The sequence below is a fragment of the Pituophis catenifer genome, unplaced genomic scaffold (assembly GCF_029215685.1).
Source record: "Pituophis catenifer annectens isolate HBS135680 unplaced genomic scaffold, rPitCat1.0.hap2 SCAF_2, whole genome shotgun sequence".
NCBI classification, from domain to species: Eukaryota; Metazoa; Chordata; class Lepidosauria; order Squamata; family Colubridae; genus Pituophis; species Pituophis catenifer.
This window is the reverse complement of record NW_027256882.1, coordinates 71,734,878-71,757,263: the sequence shown is the minus strand read 5'-3', so window position 1 is coordinate 71,757,263 and position 22,386 is coordinate 71,734,878. Positions and strand designations below refer to the sequence as shown.

Sequence of the window (22,386 nt, the reverse complement as noted above, 5' to 3'; positions counted from 1 at the left end):
GCCTTTTTTGCTATCCTTTGCATATTGGTTCTCCAGAACGTATCAACTTCTGGAGTAAATTTGGGAGCACATATTGGGTAAGTCTGAATAAATAACATTTAGTGACCAATTGACTAATGTAATTTAATATAACTCAATAGTAAATACAGTCTCTATACATTTCTGTCATATAGTTTCTCCCTTTATCACATAAATTTCTTTCTCAAAATCCTGAGTGGAAAACCTAAATTTAGCAACTGTTCTCTGGCAGGCCACTATCATACAATGTGAACATTGGATAAAAACATAAAATTGGTTCTGAAGCACTAGCTTCCACAAGGAGAAACATAGAGACAGGGAGCAAGAATTTTTGTTCTTGTTAAGTTTATTGGCGTGTTCTTTACAGAAGAGTTCTGGCTACATACTAGAGTGTAGACCTCAAGTTTTGGGGGGGGGGATATAGAAATGCTCCATTGAAGAAAACTACAAATGCAAGGATAAGTAAGAGGGCAGAACAAAATGGCCAGGGTTTCATTAGAGGAAATCCAGACATGGGATGGGGGGAGGAGGAGGAAAGGACACTTGGCCATTAAGAGTGACTGTCACTATCCAGATGGAGCTGTATCTACAAGAGTCGGACATTTAATGTTAAAATTCCTCTTTACACATTTGTAAAGTAACTGTGAAGGGGTTAAAAGGAATCAAAGCAATCATTTTGAAAACTCTATTTAATTTCTGAAGTCCAATAGTCCGGCACGCAAAATCATGCATTTGAAAATTTTCCACTACAAATAAGCCAGATAATATTTTTCAAGGAGATGAAGCTTTTTGGCTCTTAAATCAATAAAAATGTTTACATAATTCTTGCTTCTACTGTACAGAATACTGTCTCTATTTGGACTTGTGCTGCTAGCACGCTGCATTTCACAAGTGTCCTGTTTATTTCCTAAACAGCTTGTGTTTCAGTACTTAAACATGTAATTCAAGAATTTTACACTAATTTATACATTTAATCGGTTGCATATATTAACATGTACTATAAGATTCTTTTTTCCTAAAGAAGCCATTACATAATATGTGGATACTGTAAAAAGATCTGATTAGTTAAAAGTAACAAGCATTAACAGATACATACAAAACTCAACCTAGTGGGACTGAGTGCTGAGCTTGCAATGAACTATGAGTAATCAGCCTTTCCAGTTGCCGCCTTCACAGGGGAAACACAAGACAATTAAAGGGAAATTGTAACAGTGTATCTGTACACAGTTTCTTTCCAAGGGACATCTGGATGTAGCTTAAGTTCCAAATGTATAAGAGGTTCCTTTTTAATAACTAGAGGAGAAAGGTCTGCTACCATAAAAATGTAATGGGATGCAAGGATACTGATGAAGTTGAGTGGAGGAATGAATGGGTTTACAAGTTGTTCACGGTCAGGGGGCAATTTTGGCCGCTGAAAATGGTATCTTTATTTCCCCCAGGACAGGAGAAGGGCCATTTATGGTCGAAGGCCTAAGTGTGATATCGGTTTGTGAAGGACTGTGCTTAATCCCTCCAGCCCCACCTCAGCAGCTACAGCTCTCCGCAGAAGCCTTCGCTCGGTCGTTCTTGTCTAGCTTGATAGGTTCCGGAAATTCATTGTAAAGCTCCACTTCAGTTTCCTACCAGGAAAGAGGAAAGAGGTCACCAACTACAGTTAAAAATTACTTTGCTCAAGTTGACCAGCTCCTGCTTTGCAAGCTTAGTGTCATTTCCAAGGAATGCTTATGGACATTTTTTTTTTTTTGGCTTTAATTTATATGCCACCCTTCTCCGGAGACTCAGGGCAGTTTACAATGCGTTAAGCAATAGCCTTCATACTTTTGTATATTTATACAAAGTCAGCTTATTGCCCCCACAAACTGGGTCCTCATTTTACCTACCTTTGAAAGGATGGAAGGCTGAGTCAACCTTGAGCCTGGTGGGATTTGAACTTGCAGTAATTGCAAGCAGAAGGTTTTTTTTTTTCAAACAGGATGTTAAAATATTGAAAACAAGCTGGTTATTTGGAAAAGTAAACTGGAAGTCTGCTAATATATAAAAGACACAACAATGGCTGTTCTATAGCCAGCCATCGGCAAGTTTGATCTTATAAGGGGAATATGAATTAATTGCCAAGAGAGGGCAGTAGTCAGGGCTCACCTGTTTAAGTGCATTTCGTGCAATTGTCTGGAAAGCTTGTTCCACATTAATGGCCTCCTTCGCACTGGTTTCAAAGTAAGGAATATTGTTTTTGCTGTAGCACCAGGCCTGTGCTCGTTTTGTGGTAACCTGGCAACACAGGAAGTTTATTTTAATTCAGTTAAGTTCATACATTCCTATTAACGAGCAACCCTTTGTTTATTACCAGTAGCAAAGAACTCCACATTATTTCCTAAGCTGTAGAGCTCATGAGTGCTGAGAAATCTTTGCACACCCAAAGCTTCTTCCCAAAGCAATGTTATTCTATTTACATTTTCAAAAGCAGATATTTTATTCATGCACTTTGGTATCACATTTTGCAAATTATCCAGTCTGAAAATCTGATTGTTAATTTGCAATCCATCCTTTTGCAGGGGCTGGGGTGGGGGGCTTCTGCTCTGGTTCTACTTCAGCATCCCACTTACTTGTCTATTTTCTAAGTCAATCTTGTTTCCCAGCACAACAAAAGGAAAGTTCTCAGGATCTCGTGGACTGGCTTGAATGAGAAACTCGTCTCGCCAGCTATCAAGAGTTTTAAATGTATTGGGAGCCGTTACATCAAAAACCAGCACGCAGCAGTCAGCTCCCCTGTAGAAGGCAACTCCCAAAGACTGAAACCGTTCTTGCCCCGCTGTATCCCATATCTGCAGAGAAGAGAAGAACACAGTAGCTTAATAGCAAATTGTCTGTTCAAATCAAAGAGAATCTGATGCTTTAAAATGTGGGGTCAGCTCTCCTCTCCTCTCTTCATATAGATAGTGACCCTGTGTTCTTGTCTTTGAAACATTTTCTGCATACCTAAGAACTCTGGGGAATAAATTGGATTCATAGTAACATGAAGAGGCCCTATATCAAAGAGCTGTCAGCTTCCCTCTAGAAATGCAGGGGTGGCAAAGGAAGTTGCCTTTAGATCTACTCCTCTTTATTTATAGAACCAATGTGAGTAAGGTTTTAATCATAGCCCAATTTCTTCATTACCAAGAATAAGGAATGCCAAAGTCAACCCAGACCTCCTTTTGAGTACTGTGGTTCTGAGATAACTTATCTCTCTTTGCTCCCACTGCCTCTTTGTTACAAACTAGTTTCTCCCTTCCCCACCATTTTTTTTACTATGGAATTCAAAATGGAAGAATGTCTCCTGAACTATCTTTGCAACCACTCCAGATGTGTGATCTAGTGAGATCTATTAATATTTGAACTGGGAATCCTGAAGACTAGCCTGACATTATCCATTAGGTACAGCAACAGTAAGATCCCATAATTAAAGATGAGTAGCAGAATTTGACAATCGATTCATTATCTTTTATCATTATCAAATAACAGGAAACACGAACTACGTAAGATCCGAAATCTTCATAAGATGGCCAGTTTATCAAATCAAGTAAATTCCCATATTGCAAGGTAACTTTAATCTGTAGCTTTTTTTGCATGCAGTTTAGTTTGACTGTAGTCAGCTTGCCATAAAAATAAGACAAAATGACACTAAAAGCATCCATAGATACTCGTTAAAAACAAAGCCATTGAGTAAAAATTACTGCTATCATTAGAAAGACTTTGCTACCTGAATGTCCTCCTAAACAGGACTGTCTTTACCATTGTCTTTTAGAACAGGGATCTTCAACCTTGGCAACTTTAAGACTTGTGGACTTCAACTCCCAGAATTCCTCAGCCAGTTTTGCTGGCTGAGGAATTCTGGGAGTTGAAGTCCACAAGTCTTAAAGTTGTCAAGGTTGGAGACCCCTGTTCTAAGACACAAGGATACATCCAACCTCAGGGGTAGGCTGGAACAGTAGGAGGTCACTACTGAGAAGGTCATTCCCTGGGTGCTGACCCCTCTGATCTCTTCTCAGGTGTGTGTATACTGGGAAAATCCTGTCTCTCTCAGACCATTTGGGTGGGGAGAAGATGTTCTATAATAATAAGCAAAAGCATATGTTTGTCCTAATTTCAAATTTATTAAGATTGAGTTTCTGAAGACCCCACTATCTTGTTAAAGGTTTTTAAATCACAGCTGAGCCTGCACACCACTGCAAAATCTGGGGGGAAAACGTAAGAAATGTCCTATATAACATTTTATGTAAATGTAAGCTGAGTTGGCATACATTAATTAATGGAAAACAGAAATGGGATCTTCTATAAGAAAATGCTAAAAGCACACTTACCTGCATTGTGACTAATCTGTCATCCACCATCACCTCCTTAGTCAGGAAGTCTGCTCCTATTGTAGCTTTGTATTGGTTACTGAATTTCTTGTTAACATACTGATTCATAAGAGATGTCTTTCCCACCCTATACAAACAGAAGAGAATTCAAGCCATGGAAAACAATAGCACAGGCTCAATAATATACTCAATCCAAGTTTATAATCTTGGGCAGATAAAATGTTAGTTTGCATGCATCTCCTTTTGTTTTTTCATATAAAGGTAAATCCTAGACTTATGACTGGCTGCTTAGCAACCATTCAAAGTTACAACCTACCTGAAAAAGGGGACTTGTGACCCAGATCTAAAGTTCCAACAGTTGCCCTCTCCTCCCCTGGTCAGGTGAATGCCCCTTGGGCACTTGGCATCAGGGCTGTACTTATGGCCAACTGCAGCATCCCACAACCACATGGCCACATTTTATGATGGCTTTGCCAAAAACTGGCACTTATTTCCAGTTTCCAGCAAAACAGTGCCATAGTGAACAATGGGTTTGCTTAACTCATGCTGCAAAAATGTCATTAAAATGGCCCACTCCATTACTATCATAACTCAACTACTGTATGTATCTTAATTTCTACAATTAATACAACCAATTTATTTATATTTATGTTTTGAGTTCAACTCAACTGACAGTAAGCCTGCAACTGATTCATTTAGAAATTACATATTGAACTAGGGTCAGGAATACATTATCCTGTACCTGCAGAAATCTCTGCTCCAGATACCTAGTAATCTACATCGACATTTTTAAATATATAGATTGGAAGAATGCTTTAAGTGTTCATTATGACAGCATGTTGCTCTTTACCATTTCTAGAATACACTATAAATAAGTAATTGGTCATACCATGTTAAATATAAACTTTAATCACTCAATGATTCAAAATTTATTTATGAATCAAGCTTAGTCTATGGTCTTCCAGATGTGTTGTAATAATACTGTCACCCACATTGGTCAAAGCAAATTATAATCTCATCATATTCAGAGGAATAGAATTATGAATTCTATTACTTGAATTCTGTAGCTACATCTGTTAATTGCAAGATTTATCATTATGAGAAGGAATAAAAGGATTCCTTCTGTTACAGCTTTCCTATAACTGAAACATAGCACTTTGCCACATACAGGTAGTCGCTAAGTTACAACTGACCATTTAACAACTTTGCAAAGTTATAGTGAACATAGTGTGTTTTACAGTCTGTAAAGCACTTCTGGTTGTCATAAAGGGTCACATTATGTCATCCCCTTGTGATTGCTATCCCATTGTGAATATGTGGCCACATTTCGGGTGTGCGGCAACCAGCTCGCATTTATGGCAGGTTGCCAAGTGAGCCACAATCATGTGGTTGCCATGCAGTCTTCTCTGCTGGCTTCCTCAGAAGTCAATAGAGAAGCCAGCAGGGAAGATTGCAAGCGAATAAGATAAGGAGGATTTTAGGTCTGTTCCTGCAGTGCTCTGAGGGATTTCCTGTCATTTCCATGTGGAGAGGGAAAATTCCTTGGCGGGCTTCACCAATGGACCTTATTTAGCAACTGTTCAAAGTTACAATGGCATTGAAAAAAGTGACATACAATTGGTCCTTGCACTTAGGACTGTCTTAGCGTCCCTACAGCCATGTGATCAAAATTTGAGTGCTTGGCAATGGGCATGTATTTATGATGGTAGCAGCATTCAGGGGTCATGTGATCTCCATTTATGACTTTCCCAGTTGGCTTCTAACGAATGAAATCAATGGGGAAAGATGGATTAATTTAATGACCATATGATTAACTTACCAAATGGGCCAATTCACATAACCATGGCAAAAAAAAGTTTGTGAAATCAGGCATGACTCACTTAACCGCATCACTGGCGCGGTTAAGCCTCAGTGATGATCTCACAACTGAAGTTCTGGCCTCAATTGTGGCTGTAAGTCAAAGACTACCTATATTACCATTTGATAAACTATTATGCCTTATTACGTGGCTGCTGCTCAGATGGTATGCATATATTAATGAGATTAGGACTCCTCCTCGCCTCTTTAAATAAGATGCCTCTGATAAATAAGAATGATGTAAAATTATGTATTAGCAGTATTTATTTCAAGATTATTTTACTTCCAAATGTTTTTACATGGATGTTCAAGATTGTGGGAACATTATCTGAATCTCTAGCTTAATGACATTAGATTCAAGTACACAAGTGGGATTTCTTTTTACCATTCACAATAGCTGAAAGACAGTCTCAAAGATGCATTGAGTACTTCATACTGATCTGATTTGATCATACATTATCTGATTAATGATCAAAGTACAACTGACTTAGTATTTCATAGAATAGTTTATATACTATTTTACTAGCATACAAATATATTTGTATACTACATAAATTAATATATTAATAGTATTATATTCCATATACTAGCATATTAGTATTATTTTAATACCAGTATATTTTATATTTTAACTGGTATGATCTCGAGGCAGTTATATTGCTGATTGAATTGTTTTTTTTTTAAATCTTTAATATAACTGATACGTTTATTGTTTATACTTTTGATGTACATTATCCAGTTACTTCTTCTGATATGGGTAGCCACATAAATTTGATAATAATACTTAGATAATTATCTTTGAAAGCTAGCCAAGCATTGGATTTCAATTTTTTTTCTAGTCTGTCACATCTACTTCTTATGTAAAGCTATAAAAAAAAAAGGAAACAAAAAGCAAGCTTTTACTCCGTGCACTATACTTTAAGCAATCAGAACTACTTTGCTAGAATCACAGACAAAATGCTTTGACAATTTATTCAGTGCTGCAACCCCTGTTTGGAAGTGGTTTGTTACCTTATCTGGAAATTATTTTTTAACATATTTTTATTGCTTTAAGAATTGTATGCTCATACGCTTTGCATGATAAAGTACTTTGTTAGGCTAGATATTTACGCTACGTTCAGTGCCCTTCTTTTGCAAAACTTTGTAAGCTGAGATATTTTCCATTATTCTTCATTTCAATTGCAGCAAAGTTTATATTTCTATATTATCTTGGGTATTTTGTATGGCTTACTGCAATGCAATTCTCTTCGCTGACCATTTTTAAGCAATGCTAGTCAAGGCAAAATATTATTATATTAATACTTACCCTGAATCTCCAAGAATGATGACTTTGAGTAATACTTTCTTTCTAGAAGTCATTATTACAGAATTCAGATGAATATTCAAGTGCACTTACTAGATAAAAGGAAATTAAAATATAAACGTCTTACTCTGCAATCCATTTGCTTTTACAGACAAGTCAAAGTACAGGTAACATATTAATATTTCATATCCTTGCAAACTAGGTACTAGATATTGCTTTCTTGAAACAGATGTAAAGATGAAACCACTTCATTGCAAAAAAGCCTCTGTTTGGCTATTGATCAAATCCAGAGAATGCTTAGCTATTCAACTTAAGTGTCCCAAGTATAAAAGCAGGAAGGAAAGATTCCCCAGAAACTTCACTAATGCTGAATGCTATCCATCTTAAAAGCATTCCAACATTTCCCTCTTTGGCTTAAACAGAAAAAATAGCCTTAGTTATCTTCTTAAAGCTGGTTTATGAAAAACCGTTTTAAGTTTCAGGTTAATAGTCTCAGAAATTCCTCTGTGAAGGAATGTTAGTCCTACCAGAGATTCAACCTGAGAGAAAAGTCCATAACTCTTATTTTTGTTAAGAAGTTCTTATTACAGCTTTCTCTCTCTCTCCCTCTCCCTCTCCCTCACACACACAGAGAGCTTAATTCCAATATGAGAGCAAGTGGAAAAGAGAATGAAGTACAGCAAAACTGTACATTAGGCATAGGCTTTGAGGTTACATGAAACATCTGCTCTGCAACTGTCTAATTATGCAATCTACTGCGAACTGAAATTCCAGCAAAGTCTAGAATAGCAGCTTCATTTAAAATGTCCAGCAAGACTATGATTATTAGGCTTGTAAATTGCGAACGCCTGTTAGTACCTATATTCTACTGTGTAAGATTCACAAATGTTGAACATTAAAGAAAATGCCATTATGGATTGCAAGCTCCTTAATGTAGATGTAATGCTGCAGGGAAACATTGCGTGCCAAAAAAAAGGAAGTGTCCAAATGCAAAAGTTGCAGCTAGTTTAAAAAATATCAAGGCACAGTTGAATCATATGTCTTTCAGCAAGAAACTAGAAGAACAAATAACTTCAATATCATACAGTGAAATTTTAATGGAGGGTGCAGAGTTCCATTATTTCCCAAATTCTAGTAAATCAAAAAGCACTTGATCATAGCAAACCATGCTAATGACACAATTTGAGTCATTTGCATCAAGACATCATCACACAAATGATAAATGAAGTACTGCAGTACTCAAATACTCCCTTCTGTGAGGGACATGGGCGCTCATAAACATGAAATATAAATAATAAATGAAATAAAATTGCAATGACATTTAGTCCCTTCCAAAAAAGTCTGTTGCACTGAGTAAATCATGGTTTTACTGTACTGCTTATAATTCTAGTTTTTGTTTTTGGAATTTGGAGAAAACTTCAACAACCTAATTAAACAGTTATCAAAAACAAAGCAATCTTTGCTATGTTCAATAAACTAGCCCTTATTTTTAAAGAAACCTAACATGGGATTTGTTTCCTCCATATTATCTCCAATGATGGGTATTCAATGTATTAACATTCTGTTGATTGAAATAATTTTTCCTTTCAGATGTTTGAATTATGAATAAATCTTTGAAAGCCACAGCTCTCACGCAGCTCTCCAAATGCCAATGGAGCTACTCAGTACCAGCAGAGCACAACTTCAATTATTAACACTTATATGATTAAGTGTTACTATAACAAAGCAAAATTAATAACAGATAGAGCACACCTACAAGGCTTAAGCTTGGTGCAGAAAGTGTTTAAACATACCCAGGGGAAATTGTTTTGTAATTTTAACACAAATTAGTCAAAGAACTTTCAATAGCATACAGGTATCAATCAGAAGCATTCGTTTATTTATTAGACAAACCCTGCAGTCATGCCACCCTTAACACCTTCAAGGAAAAACTTCCAGGATACAATAGTATAAGAATTATAAAAAAAATAACAAATATTTAAAAATATTTTCAGACAGTATCAATAACTTTATGACATTATCTTCATTAATTAAACAGCTTTTTTAAAAATTGCATCCCAAAGACAAAAAGGGTCAGAGCTGATATCTGGTGGCAAACTATTCAGCAACAAAGGGACTTGGTTGTTTTCCTGCAGATGTTGCATTACCCGACTAGGTTAACATCTGTGCTAGTGATGATGATGATGCCTTGAAAATCATAATAACTAGCACTGATGATGTTATCTAGTTTGGGTAGTGAAACCTCTGCAAGAAAACATCATGTAATGTTATCAAATGTGCACTTTCTTATAAATTTTAACATACTTATTTAACTTGTTAAAAATACCATGAAAAAGTACCTTTTTTAAAAAGATAAAATGAGGCCTATCAATAATGTGTTTGATATAACCTATGAAATTTGAAGCATCTATAAAAAATTAGCACTCTGTGCCAGCAGCCAGTGTATAGTTATTACCAATATAGAAAGTCCCAACATTAACAATTGGTATTTCATGTATGCATACTCTTGTCCATATCCTTTTGGAGTTATGGTTTATTTCTGACACAAAAAAATGGTATTTCATAGGAGGCTAATTACTGTCTCATCATTGTACTATTTTGAGAAAAAAGGATACTGTAAACCAATGTTTTCCAACTAGTAACTTTCAGTATGTAGATTTCAACCTTCAAAATACTCAACCACAGTACCACAATTTAAAAGTGTTACATATTCCAAATTTGCTCAGGTTGGAAAAGACTGCTGTGGCTATTTTAAGGTATCACTCCATTGCTGATTTATTTCTTCTAGCCTAAGGCATACCAGTCTATATGTAAGTTCATTTTCCCAACTAAATAACATTGCCACATGCCTTAGCATGCAACAGTAAACTTTTGGGGGATTTTGAATTCCAGTCAGATGATAATGTAGGGGATTTAATGAACTGTTTGCTATTTGATAAAGATAATCAAGGTGAGATAACTGAGGTGAAAGAATTGAATTTTCGTATTTGCACATATGAAGCGAGCTATTGATAATTCTATTTCTTTATTGCTGTATTTCTCTTTATTCCCTCAGGTAACCATAGGAACAGTACTTAGCACAAGTCTGCACAATCAGATTACAACAACATGTGTGGGCTCAGAATGCTTAATCACATTCCTTCCTTCATGGAGAAAGCAGTTCATAATTTCTTTCTCCATAAGATCTCACTTTTATTGAAGTGTAATTTTCAATAAAACTCAAGGTTTGCTAGTTTCTCTGAAAGAGAATATGAAGTCAAACAGTATTTATTCAATGGGTTCTGAATGAAGACAGATCAAAGTGATTCCTTGGATGAGTCATGATACCAACTGTATCTTCCTCAAACCAAGCAGTAAGGCAGGAGTGTCAAACTCAAGGCCCATGGACCGAATGTGGCCCGCAGGGCCGCCCTGGAAACAGTGAAGGGCCGGTCCACGGTGCCTCTGCCAATGAAAACAGGCCCTCCCGAGCTTCATTTTTGCTGGCAGTGGATTGCAGGAGACCGTTGCAGCTGAAAATGGAGCTCAGGAGTCAGTTTTCGCTGGCAGAGCATTCAGGCCACCACAAGCATTCCCGAAAGGAGTGATGTCAAGCTGGTCATGCCCATTCCTGGCCATGCCCCCCTGCCCCAAGATCAAACGCAATCTTGATGCGGCCCTCAATGAAATCAAGTTTGACACTCCTGCAGTAAGGACATTAATAAACTTCCTACAGTAATTTAAAATAAGATTTACCTGGGAATAGGCTTGGCAAGAATGATCAAGATGGTTATTTCCAATTATTCTCAGAACTTGTAGGAATCATTCTGTATGGTTTTCCATAGAAAGCTTAAGACTACCTTTAGTGTAACAATGAACAGTGAACGAGCCTTCCAGTCCAGAAATTTCCATATAATAGAAATAGCACTTAAGACTTATATACGTTTCCCCGAAAATAAGACCTTGTCTTGTATTTTTTTGAACCCTGAAATAAGCATTTGGCCTTATTTTTGGGGAGGTCTTATTATTTTGGGGCCCGTGGAGCAAGACAAGATCCTCTTGCCGTCTTACCCGATTTCCAGCTCTGTCTCCCTAACCCTAACCACAGGAAATGGCAGGGACCGGCTGCATTTGCGTTTAAATATTTTTGGGAAGGGCTTATTTTCGGAGAAACATGGTACCACTTCACAGCCTTCTCTAAGCGGTTTACAGTCTCAGCATATTGCCCCCAACAATCTGGGTCCTCATTTTACCCACCTCAGAAAGATGGAAGGCTGAGTCAACTTTGAGCCAGTGAGAATTGAACTGCTGGCAGTGGGCAGAATTAGCCTGCAATACTGCATTCTAACCACTGTGCCACCACGGCTCATAATGGACAGATGCACTCTCTTACATGCCTTTACTTCTTCAACAAACACCCTATCCACTATTTTTCTTCCAGCATTTGCACATCTTAAAATTGTTCCATTCATTTTCCCATTTCTACTTTTGGTTATTTACCATATAACTTGCAATCATGCACTCCATTTTTCTATCTAGCACAACTCAGTCATAATTTTGGGATCCATACTTGTTATGGCCATGTAATCTAACTTTCTGAGCATGAATTCTCAACCAAAAATGCAGCATGATTTACAAAGAACACTTGCATCTCCAAATATTTTATATATTCAAAAATATGCTAATCAATGGAATACATTTTTTTACTATGTATTCAGTATCAAACCATTAAAACATTCTATTTATTCTCACACATTTACTTCCTCTGTTATATACCAATCTTATATCCAGCAGCCATCTTTTAATTTCATTGCCACGGGGGAAAAACCCATAATTCCAATCTATTTCCTTTATTCCACATCTTCTCTTTTAACTTTAATTGTTCCTTGCTTTCTCTGATTAATCCATTTAACAGCATAATAGAGTTGTAAGGGATCTTGGAGGTTTCTAGTCCAACTGCTCAAGCAGGAGACCTATACCGACAAACAGCTGTCCAACCTCTTTTTAAAAACCTCCAGTGATGATGGAGCACCTACTTCTGTTTGCAACTATCATTTTCTCTATACACAAATATTTTCCTTTCACCCTTAGTTTTGCATCAATATTTCTTATCCACAACTTCTTCTACTTTATCATAATACCAAACATTCTTGTTCGTACTTCTCAACATAACTCCATGTGCTTTAATGCTTCTCTGCCATACAGTTCTTTCCCTCTGATCCAATTATTTCCACCTATCCTACTTTTACATTCACTTTTGATTCAATTTTGCTGGATGATTACTCTATCTTCCAATACCTTTTCCACTCCATCAGCTACGGATTAGACCTTAAATGAACTGTTTTGTAATGATTCTGATTTTTGTCCTATTTATACTCACCAAGCCCATGATATTAGGGAAATGTTTGAATCTACATAGATTTTTTGATGCCCATTGATGCCCATGCTCCTTGTACAGTGTGCAAAACCTATATGAAATTACTGGAAATATTGATTTGGAGTAAATTGATGATACCTAGCTCATTACTTACTACCAAATCCAAAGGAAACACAACACTACTTTTATCTGAATCTGGTCTGGATGTGGAAAAGCAAGCTGAAATCAAGTCAGAGGAGATGTTGTTGATGAGGGGAAACCAGAATCGGGGATTGAGATGGTCATTTTGAATTGTGCACCTCTGGAAAAAGCAGATTTGCATCTGAGAGTGCTTCTCATCCCCAATGTATTTGCTATTTATTTACTATTAATTCTTATGGTTTATAATTTGTATTGGCTTTGTTTCCATAATTCAATGAACCCACAGACCCAACAACTCTACTTTAGCCTACTCTAATACGTTAAATGAACCCAACCATTAAAGTAGGTAAAAGTGTGTCATTTGCTCAATAGGCAGTATCATGTAATTTTTACTTAGTTCTACATTACAAAAATACTGATTCTGAATTAATCATACTTGTTGAAGAGTCATTGTTCCTGCTAACAATATATTCTCCCATAAATTTCACAATATTCAGTAATTTTACTGGTTTCCCTTCAAGTCTTTTTTCCCCAGAAGACTTCAGAGGGTTGAACAGAATAATCTTGCCAGGATTTAATTATTTGTCGTCTAACAACTAATAAATAATGGGCAATCAGACTAATAGATTTGAGAAGGCATGTTACATTTGATAGTACCCACTAAAAGCAATGCTTTAAAAAACCAGCTGCATCCTTGACTATATATCCTTGATGCTGGCAAAATACTCTTACAAAAAATGCACACCCTTAAGCAGCAACAATGATATCATCGTCAGGCAGCTTTAAACACAGCTGCTGCATCGATTTTTCATTTTTATTAAAAAACAGATCATAAGCAAATATGCTTGCAGCAAGATATACCAGGCTAGATAACTACTGTACTTAAAACTACTAAGCCTATGAAATGCCTGTATGAAAAGCTATACTATTTCAATACAGATAGTCTTCAACTTACAACCATTTGTTAGTGACCATTTGAAATTACAATAGCACTGATAAAGGTAACTTAAAATTTGTCCCCATGTTTACGATTGTAGCAGTATCCCCATGGTCACCTGATCAAAATTTGGGCGATTGGCAACCAGCATGTATTTATGGTGGCTGCAATGTCCCGGGGTCATGTGATCACCATTTGTGACCTACCCAGATGACTTCCAATGGCAAAATCAATGGGAAGCCATATTCACTTAACAACCATGTGATTCACTTAACAATCATGGCAAATAAAAGTAAAATTGGGTATGACTCACTTAACAATTTGCTTAGCAACATAAATTAATGATCCCAATTTTGATTGTAAGTTGAGACCTACCTTTACACTATTTGGTTGTAAAGCCTACCTTAAGCCTCCAGTACACAAATATGATTTATCTAGTAGAACTCCCTGAACCAGCTCTCTTATGTGCTGAGCTTAAATATTTAAAAAACTCATCAGCAATGCTAAAACTGAAAAGTAGGGAAATGTTAGCTGAGTGAAAACCTATTCTGACTGCTGCATTTCAAAAGTGTTAAGATTACAACTTTCACAGTAGCTAGAAATTTCTATGTTTTAGACATCTTAACTGCTGAGCATCAGTCTGCACAATAGTAAATGTTCCAGTTCTAAGTAAGCCTAGCAAGAATGTATGCTCTCTATACATTGCCTATACTTTTGTTTAAAGGGATGCTGACACTCATTAAATATTAATATTTAGAGAATGCAATTGTCTTCTTGAAGCAATTTCACCATGCATCGCAAATAACTATGCTGGCAGCAGTTTCATTTTCCACTCTGCATTTATAACTGAACCAAAGCTGTGATCAAGAGCAGCCAAGAAAACTGAAATATAATTGGCATGAATGCCAGCATTATTGCCTCTATTTGTCTAAAATCCGCTTCTGAATATCTCACTGCCTCACAGCTATTTATGGTGTCAATATAAATAGAATATTCCAGAGTGAAGTAAAAAAAAGATATTAATTGGCACTTAATGCACTCAATTATCTTCCAAAGAATACCATCAGCCCTCTTAAGCTTGAATCCTCCAGATATTATAAATTACAATTTCCATTTAGCGAGTATACAAGAATAAAACATGAAAAGCAAATGACAGACATAAACTAGGGCTTTCTTAAATAGAATCCTGCAAGATTTCTACATTAATTCCCTCAAAAGAGATGCCTAACAGTATACAAGTGTATCTGAAATTAAAGAAACTGAATGGGGTATAACAGTCTTTTCAGTTGAACCCTGGCAAGACTGGAAGGTTCCTACAAGGATTATGCTATCTTTGGTGCTAGATGGGGAGGCACTGCCCAGACAGACCCAGCATGCAATCTGGGACTCCTCCAGATTCACAACTCCTGCTCAAAATGTATGTTGCAATTGTGGCTGGGAAAGTCTTTGCATTGCACTCCATTAGATCAGGCAAAGAAGGAATACTAAGGGTTTTATTGGTCAGGGAGTTACATTTGATGGGTCCCAAGAGATGGGCCTTCTCTGTTATGCCTTATGGAACATTCCTGCCCACCCCCATCCCCAAGTTAAACTAACTCTTTTTGTTATTGTTTAGGAATTCCCTTAAGACTTGGTTATAAGACACCAGGCAATGGAAAATAGAGAAATTCTTAGATGGCTCAACTATAATATTCAAATTTGATAGGGGATCTGACAAATCATAGTTTAGTGAGCAGCTCTGTAAATACAACATAGTAAACAGCAATCAAAACAAATTGCATTACTTGGTGTAATGTGTCTCTCTAGCTATTAGTTGGCAGCTGAGCAAGATACAGAAATAACTTTTAAAGAAGAGAGAGCAGTTAAAATGGCAATGTGGAAGAATTAAGTGGATGAGGGACTTGTCTAACACAAAATAAAGTATTATAAACCAATAATGAGAGTCAGTTTGGAGTAATGGTTATCAGGCTAGACACCGTGAGACCATGAGTTTTAAGTATGAAACCAGTTATGTGACTTTGGACTATCACTCATTCTCATTCTACAGCCCTAGGAAACCACTTCTGAAAATGTTCTCAAGAAAACTGCAGGGACTTGTTCAGGCAGTTGCCAAGACTGACTTGAAGGCAAAGGTGGAGGCACATGAGCATTTGGGAAAGAAAAACATCTCAACAGACAAGGCCACTACCAACTTTGCCTTTTACTGTGGACTAGTCATAATTCACGTCTTATGCAAGTTCAGCAATAGCACCTTTAAATTAAAGAATATTGATGATTTCCCATACTTGTGAAATTAGTGGGACTTAGGATTTCAATAGTGTCACTGCCTATTCCACTATTAATATTGCTTCCATATTAATGGTGAACGGGCTAAAATTGATCTCAGCATGAATTGCACTGTTATTTGATATGAGACACTGCTAAGTGGTAGGAAAAGTAATTATCATTCCGTAAACAAACACTGATTTCTCTACTTCTAAACAAAAAGTTTAATATTTTTTCACGTTACAGCTTTAGTTGTTTATAACAACTTACTTCATTTATATGGTTACGTCAAGAATACTGTAATCACCTGTCTTCCATGCCTGTTCATTATATTTCCAGAGAGAATATACCAGTATAAGCACTTCAAGTTCAACATTTATGGGAGGGTAGCAATGAAATTTAATTCTGTATTTATCCTCAGATTTAAAAGAAATTACTCCACTTCTGACCAAATAAACCTGGTTGTGCCATACATGCTTTTAACATAACTTATGTTTTCGGATGCCTTCCAGTTAGTGGGGGCTCCTGGTCATTGACTAGACTAGTCTCTGCAGTTCTCTGAAGAAAATTTCAGAAGTGGTTTAACACCGTCTTCTTCCTAAAACTGAGAGATAATGGTAGGACCAAAGTTATCCAGCTGGTTGGTGCCTAGAGAACTCCTGGTTTCTAGCATGGTGCTTTAACTACTACACAAAAACCTATCTCTTAGTCCAGGAACACAGAATCTTGCCTTACAACAAATCAGATTCTTGGTTCAATTCTCCATATTTTTTATATCTAGGATATTTTGTTGCAAACCAGATGCCCCATCATTGTGCTCTTGTGTAACCTGTTGTAGACAATTCCTTAACCTATGACAATATATTCATATATAATATATGCAGTATCTCCATCAGAAAAAGCTTGAACTAATCGTATCGAGTAGTTGACTGCCTCAAATCACTCATAACAATGAATTATGTTTATAAATGAGCTTATAAATATCCAAGGTGAGAAAAATCTGATCTTGGATCTTGGTAATCACATTAAACTTATTTTTTTTCCATTATTTCTGAGCAGGTGAACTCACAGCCAGAGTAATGTAATGGTTAAACATCTGACTGATACCAGGTAAACCCATTCTTAGCCATGAAAACTGAATGATGTTGGGCAGCCAATCTTATAGAGTTGTTGTAGGGGGAAAAAAAGAAAGAGAAGTGCTATCTATGTTATCCTGAGCTCTTGAACAAAAATACAGGGTACAAATTTGACAAATAAAGGTCATTTTTCAACCAATTACACAAAACACATTTTAGAACTATCCAACCATTGCAGTGCCATAAATTGACCGGTAACACTAGGACACTACTGTAAGCTATGGGGGAGATGGCCAAAAGCACTATAACATCCAATCAATATATTTGTTTTGTAAGAATTTCTAAGGAGAACAGTGACATATTTAACATAAAATTATGCTGTTGAGTTCAACACTTTTAATATGCCACTTTAACTTTTAAAATGAATTGGGGGAAAATTAAGACTTTGAAAGGACAATCTAGTAGACCTTGAGTTACTAATACACATATTATACACTATTTTAAATAGAAGGTACTATAAGTTTGGCCTTTATTTATAATCCAAATACAAGTGCAAATATATGCATAGTATCATAATTGGTCTAGAAGCTACTATGGATTTGCTCACGCTAACAACAGTTTTATAGCATTAGATGCAAGTCTCCTACAAATCCGCTACTACTCAAAACTTCACCTGTTTGAAGCAACAACTATGCTTTATATATCAGGATGTAAGGATATGTTTGTATTATTTGCCTACAATTTTCACTACAATAAATCAACAGTTCTCAAGCTATGGGTTAGGATCCTGGAAATAGGGGTGAGGCCAGGGGCATAATTTTTTAAAACGTTGCACAGGTAGGGTTGGGATTGCTGTCAAAATTTAACTCTAGGATTTGCTAATTTTTCATGGGCAAGCTCTAGAGGGCAGTATTGAAACTACAAAATTTAATAACCTTGTTGAGTTTAAATTGAACTATTAAAGGGATGTATTTATTCCCTGCCATTGTCTCAGAGGTGTTTTTTTCAAAAGGCAACTGAGTTGTTTTTTCCTTGAGGAAAGAAGAAGAAAACCTTTTGCTTCTCATCCAAGGAGCTTCACCACCTATCTTTCCATCACCACTGATGAAGCTTCTTGGATGAGAAGCAAAAGGTTTTCTTCTTCAAGGAAAAAACAACCCAACTGCTTTTTTGAAAAAAGCACCTGAGATAGCTATGACCTGGATGACTGAAAATGTCCAGACATTCCTTGCCATTATTCATAGTAACCCATTTCCTTTCTCATTTTCAAAGGTTGTGGTAATACAAAGTTTGAGAATTTCTTACCATAAGCAGGAAAAAGAAACATTTAAGAGCAAATTGAAATATCTACTTTGAATAATTGATGTCTAAAAGTTTATTTCTTTTCAGTTATATTAACTGAATTTTAAGACAAAGCATATGACAAACTTGCCTTTACAGAAATTTATTACTACAGAGCCAATTTCCAAAGCAATAGGTTGTATATACCAGTTTCCTCTAAAAACATTTGATGACATTTAATTCCTAGATAAATTGCACTTAACTACTCATGAACTAATCATGTGCTTAATCAGCTGCTGCAATCACAAGGGAAGGCAGCATGCTTGCTCTTCCCAGCTAAGGAGGGAAAACAGAACAGGAAATATACATGGATTCCATTTAATATAGGTTAATTTTACCCAGTAACTTAAGAAAATTACTTTGAGCTTTACAATATAAATCATATCTCGGCTATATATATGTATATTCATTTGAGCCCAGAAATGTTTTAGAATAGTTAAATGTATTGCTTAGCTTTCATTGGGATATGCAATTATCACAGAAAAATCAATTTAGTGGCCCAATCCATTATTGTCATTCACCTTAAATTGCCAGGCTTTAAATACCTAAATATTCCTAAATATGGCACACACTACTTCTTCAGTATGATGACATATTCATATGCAATAGCACCAAAGATAAGGTTAGCTCTCTTCAAGGGTATCAATGAGTCAAGTCTTGAAACCTAGTTTTATCCTGAGTCATTTGTTGTCTAGCATTCCGATTAAGTACTTGTGGCAATACAGAAAGACACTGCTTTGTTTACCATCCCTAACTTAGTAAACTACATCATGTTTAGACAGGGAGATAACATTGTGATCCCCAACCGATTTACCATTCATCTACTCAAAGGAAACTCTTGTATTAGATTGAGCTCAACTGTCCTTGTACATAAACGCTCAACTGATTCCACTCTTGAATTTACTCTCAAAAGTATTGTCTAACTCTAACACAAAAAGGGCTTCTCGCAGCACAACCTGGATCACGTAAATCATGTAAAACTGCACTAGGTTCAGGTAGAATGATCTCCCGATACGCATATTAAGATGGCAGTATTAAATCTCTGGGGCACTTCTATTTACTCAGAACAAAACAGGCATTTTCAAGCTGGGGTGGGAAGGGTAGCAAGGAACGGATACCTTGGTTAAGTAGCTTTGGACATTTTTAAAAATGCACATGCTGGTTTAAATATCGAAGTTCGATATTTACCGAAGAACAAATTGAAGCCAGGGATCCGTATTTCTATTAAGTCTTCAATTGGGCAGTAACAGGAAGCGTTATTGTTTAGCCAGCAAAGGCGGGCAGGAGGAGGGCTCAGCAGCTCTCTCACCTTTCAGTTTTCCAGGGTTGGGCCAGGAACCAGCTACGATCAACCAAACCACCAACGGACACACTGGGGGTTCCTCTAGCCCACGTTTCTTTGTTCCGGAAAAACGGAGTGGGTGGGTGGGTGGAGAAAGAGACGGAAGGACAGGAGCCACCGCTCTCTCCCGAGCTTCTTCCCAGGGACATCCTACCGGCAGCCTCCTCGCCTTGCCAAACCCCCGCCCACCGCAGACGGATCGTTATTAAGCGGCTGCTACCCCCCCCCCACTCCCCCCCTTAAACTGGCCCTATGGAGAACTACCAGCCCCAAAGCGAACAGGGCGGGGCCCCCAGACGGCCGCTCCCTCCTCCCGTCGCGAAGGCAGCCGAGGAGGATAGAAAAAAAAAAAAAAAAAGACAGCGACAAAGGAATTCTCTCTTCCCCCCCCCCCCCACTCGGACGCCCCCGACAGAGCCGCGCCCTTCTCCCCGTTCTCCAACCCAGCGGGCTAAACGAGCGCCCCCCCCCCACTCCTCCCGCAAAGCCGTTAGGCCGCTCTCCCGACGTCGAGCCCAGCAACAAGACACCTCCCCCCCCCGCGTTGGTGGCGCTCTGGGGCCCCACCCTCACCGTCGGACTCACCGTGTAAAAACAACGAAAACCCGGGCTTTCTCGCAAACTGTTTCTCCCCCACCCTTCAGGACCGCCAACCCTCCGCTCCCTTCGGCTCCGCTTTAATGGGGCCAAACACCCTCCCCGCTTTCACTTCCGCCTCTTGCTCACCCCTTCCGGTCACGCGACCCGCCCGGCGTCTTGATTGCACTGACGTGTAAAAAGGGCGGGGCCAAAGGCCGGACGGGGTTCGGGAAGCCTTTTTGGTTCTAATTACGGAAGGCTCACGCTCTAGCCTAGCCTTTGGCGGCGGCTCTATGATACGTTGTAATTGAGCCCCCTTGCAAAATTCTGAAACGGGGTTTGTTAACGGGAGGCTGGCCGCTGAGGAGCCTCTGGATACCGTACCTTGGTCTCCTGCTCCGGGTTCAGTTTATTAAGCAGCAACCACCTGCTTTAAAAACAACGTGAGCTTCGTTCAATGGGCGGGAACTTATTTTTGAGTAAACAGGTATCAGATTGCATGACAAGCAGATTAGGAAGTCCATCGGCTTCAAAGGGGCTTTCCTCGAGTCAGTATTAACAGCTTTGCTGCCTACCTACTTCGTTTCCTGATCTTGTTCTCCCAGCACTGTTGCATTAATCAGTCCGTCTCTATTAAAGCAAAATGTCACACCCGGAACGTTGAAGTGTAAGGCAAGAGGAGTCGAGACAATGCAAGCATCTATGGGGAGAACAAAGACAGTATCGAGTAAGGTTCATTCAAAGTCACCAAACATGTCCTTGTGCTAATATCTGTAGCGGGTACAACTCGCAGGAAAGAATAAGAACCAATTTAGTCCACCCAATGAAAAAAGTTAACAGTAACAGAGTTGGAAGGGACCTTGGAGGTCATCTAGTCCAACCCCCTGCTCACGCAGACCTGTACTAAGGATTCGAACCGCCGACCTTTCTGATCGACAAGCTCAGTGTCTTAGCCACCGAGACACCTAGTCAGGCTAAAGGGAAGATTGGAGTGCAATGCTATGCTCCATTAATAACATACTGAAATTATACAGATCTACACTTAAGTAAGATCATTTCCAAAATTCACAGCACGATGGTATCTTTATTACACCATCCCAGTTGCACCGCAACCAGCATTAACCTTTAAAATCTCTTATGTCTTCATTAGGAAGAATGTTACAGAAACTGGTGGAGAAGGGAACGAATGGGAGGAACGATTGCTGGAGATCTTAAGTCACTGTAGAGCCAGCTTTTAAACTGGCAATTTAAAAAATTGTCCTGTAGCTTCCTTAAACAGCACCCCCGATGCGGGAAAGTGGGAACTATTCAGTCAGCCCATTCTAGTGCTGGAGGGAACCCAATGATTTTCGGAGAGTGAGCTTGGAGAATTTCTAAGAGAGAAGGTTCTGATAGCGCTAGATCGGATTCTTCTGAAGCTGCCTCTCAGTGCACCTCTCCTGGAAAATCCTTTGATTTCCTGACAAGCTCCAAGGAATGAAGCCGAAGAGCTGTCTCAAACACCTCTGGAGAACTATGAGCAAGTCTAACTGGTCACATGCATGACCCTGTATTAAGACTACACTGTGGTGATACTATGAGCAATTCCCCTGCCCTCCTTTATGTGTCTGTGAAGTGCCATCTGGCAGCCCATTTTAGTGTTGTTCAAACTCTCTTAGAAAAGCAACAATTGGAGGAACATTTCGAAGGCTGCTGTGAGGATCCTTCTAGATGTCCAATGAATATTGCTCAGATCTGCTCCATAGAACTCCAGCCTGGACAGGTCCTATTGAGGTGACTGAAGCTGGATCTTCCCATGTTGTTCTCATTCTTGAGGAGGTGGACAGGATTT

The 22,386-nt window shown here is 38.1% G+C and overlaps 1 protein-coding gene across 1 annotated transcript; it reads right to left on the bottom strand.

Annotated features, from left to right (window-relative positions):
* Nucleotides 1–689: 689 nt before the first annotated feature.
* On the bottom strand, nucleotides 690–20,677 carry RAB7A (RAB7A, member RAS oncogene family). The gene is made up of 6 exons (XM_070936917.1): nucleotides 20,562–20,677; nucleotides 7,522–7,610; nucleotides 4,359–4,485; nucleotides 2,622–2,840; nucleotides 2,158–2,286; nucleotides 690–1,637 (listed from the first exon to the last, which is right to left on the bottom strand). The coding sequence occupies exons 2-6, from the start codon at nucleotides 7,572–7,574 to the stop codon at nucleotides 1,542–1,544; spliced, it is 624 nt and encodes a 207-aa protein (XP_070793018.1). The 5' UTR covers nucleotides 7,575–7,610; nucleotides 20,562–20,677; the 3' UTR covers nucleotides 690–1,541.
* Between the last annotated feature and the right edge of the window lie 1,709 nt (nucleotides 20,678–22,386).

Coding starts and splice junctions, on each gene's coding strand:
- RAB7A (XM_070936917.1), bottom strand. CDS start 7,574: ATGACTTCTAGAAAGAAAGTATTACTCAAAGTCATCATTCTTGGAGAT. Junction 2,841..4,358: donor ACAGATTAGTCACAATGCAG/GTAAGTGTGCTT, acceptor TCTTCTCTGCAG/ATATGGGATACAGCGGGGCA. Junction 2,287..2,621: donor TTGACTTAGAAAATAGACAA/GTAAGTGGGATG, acceptor CTGTGTTGCCAG/GTTACCACAAAACGAGCACA.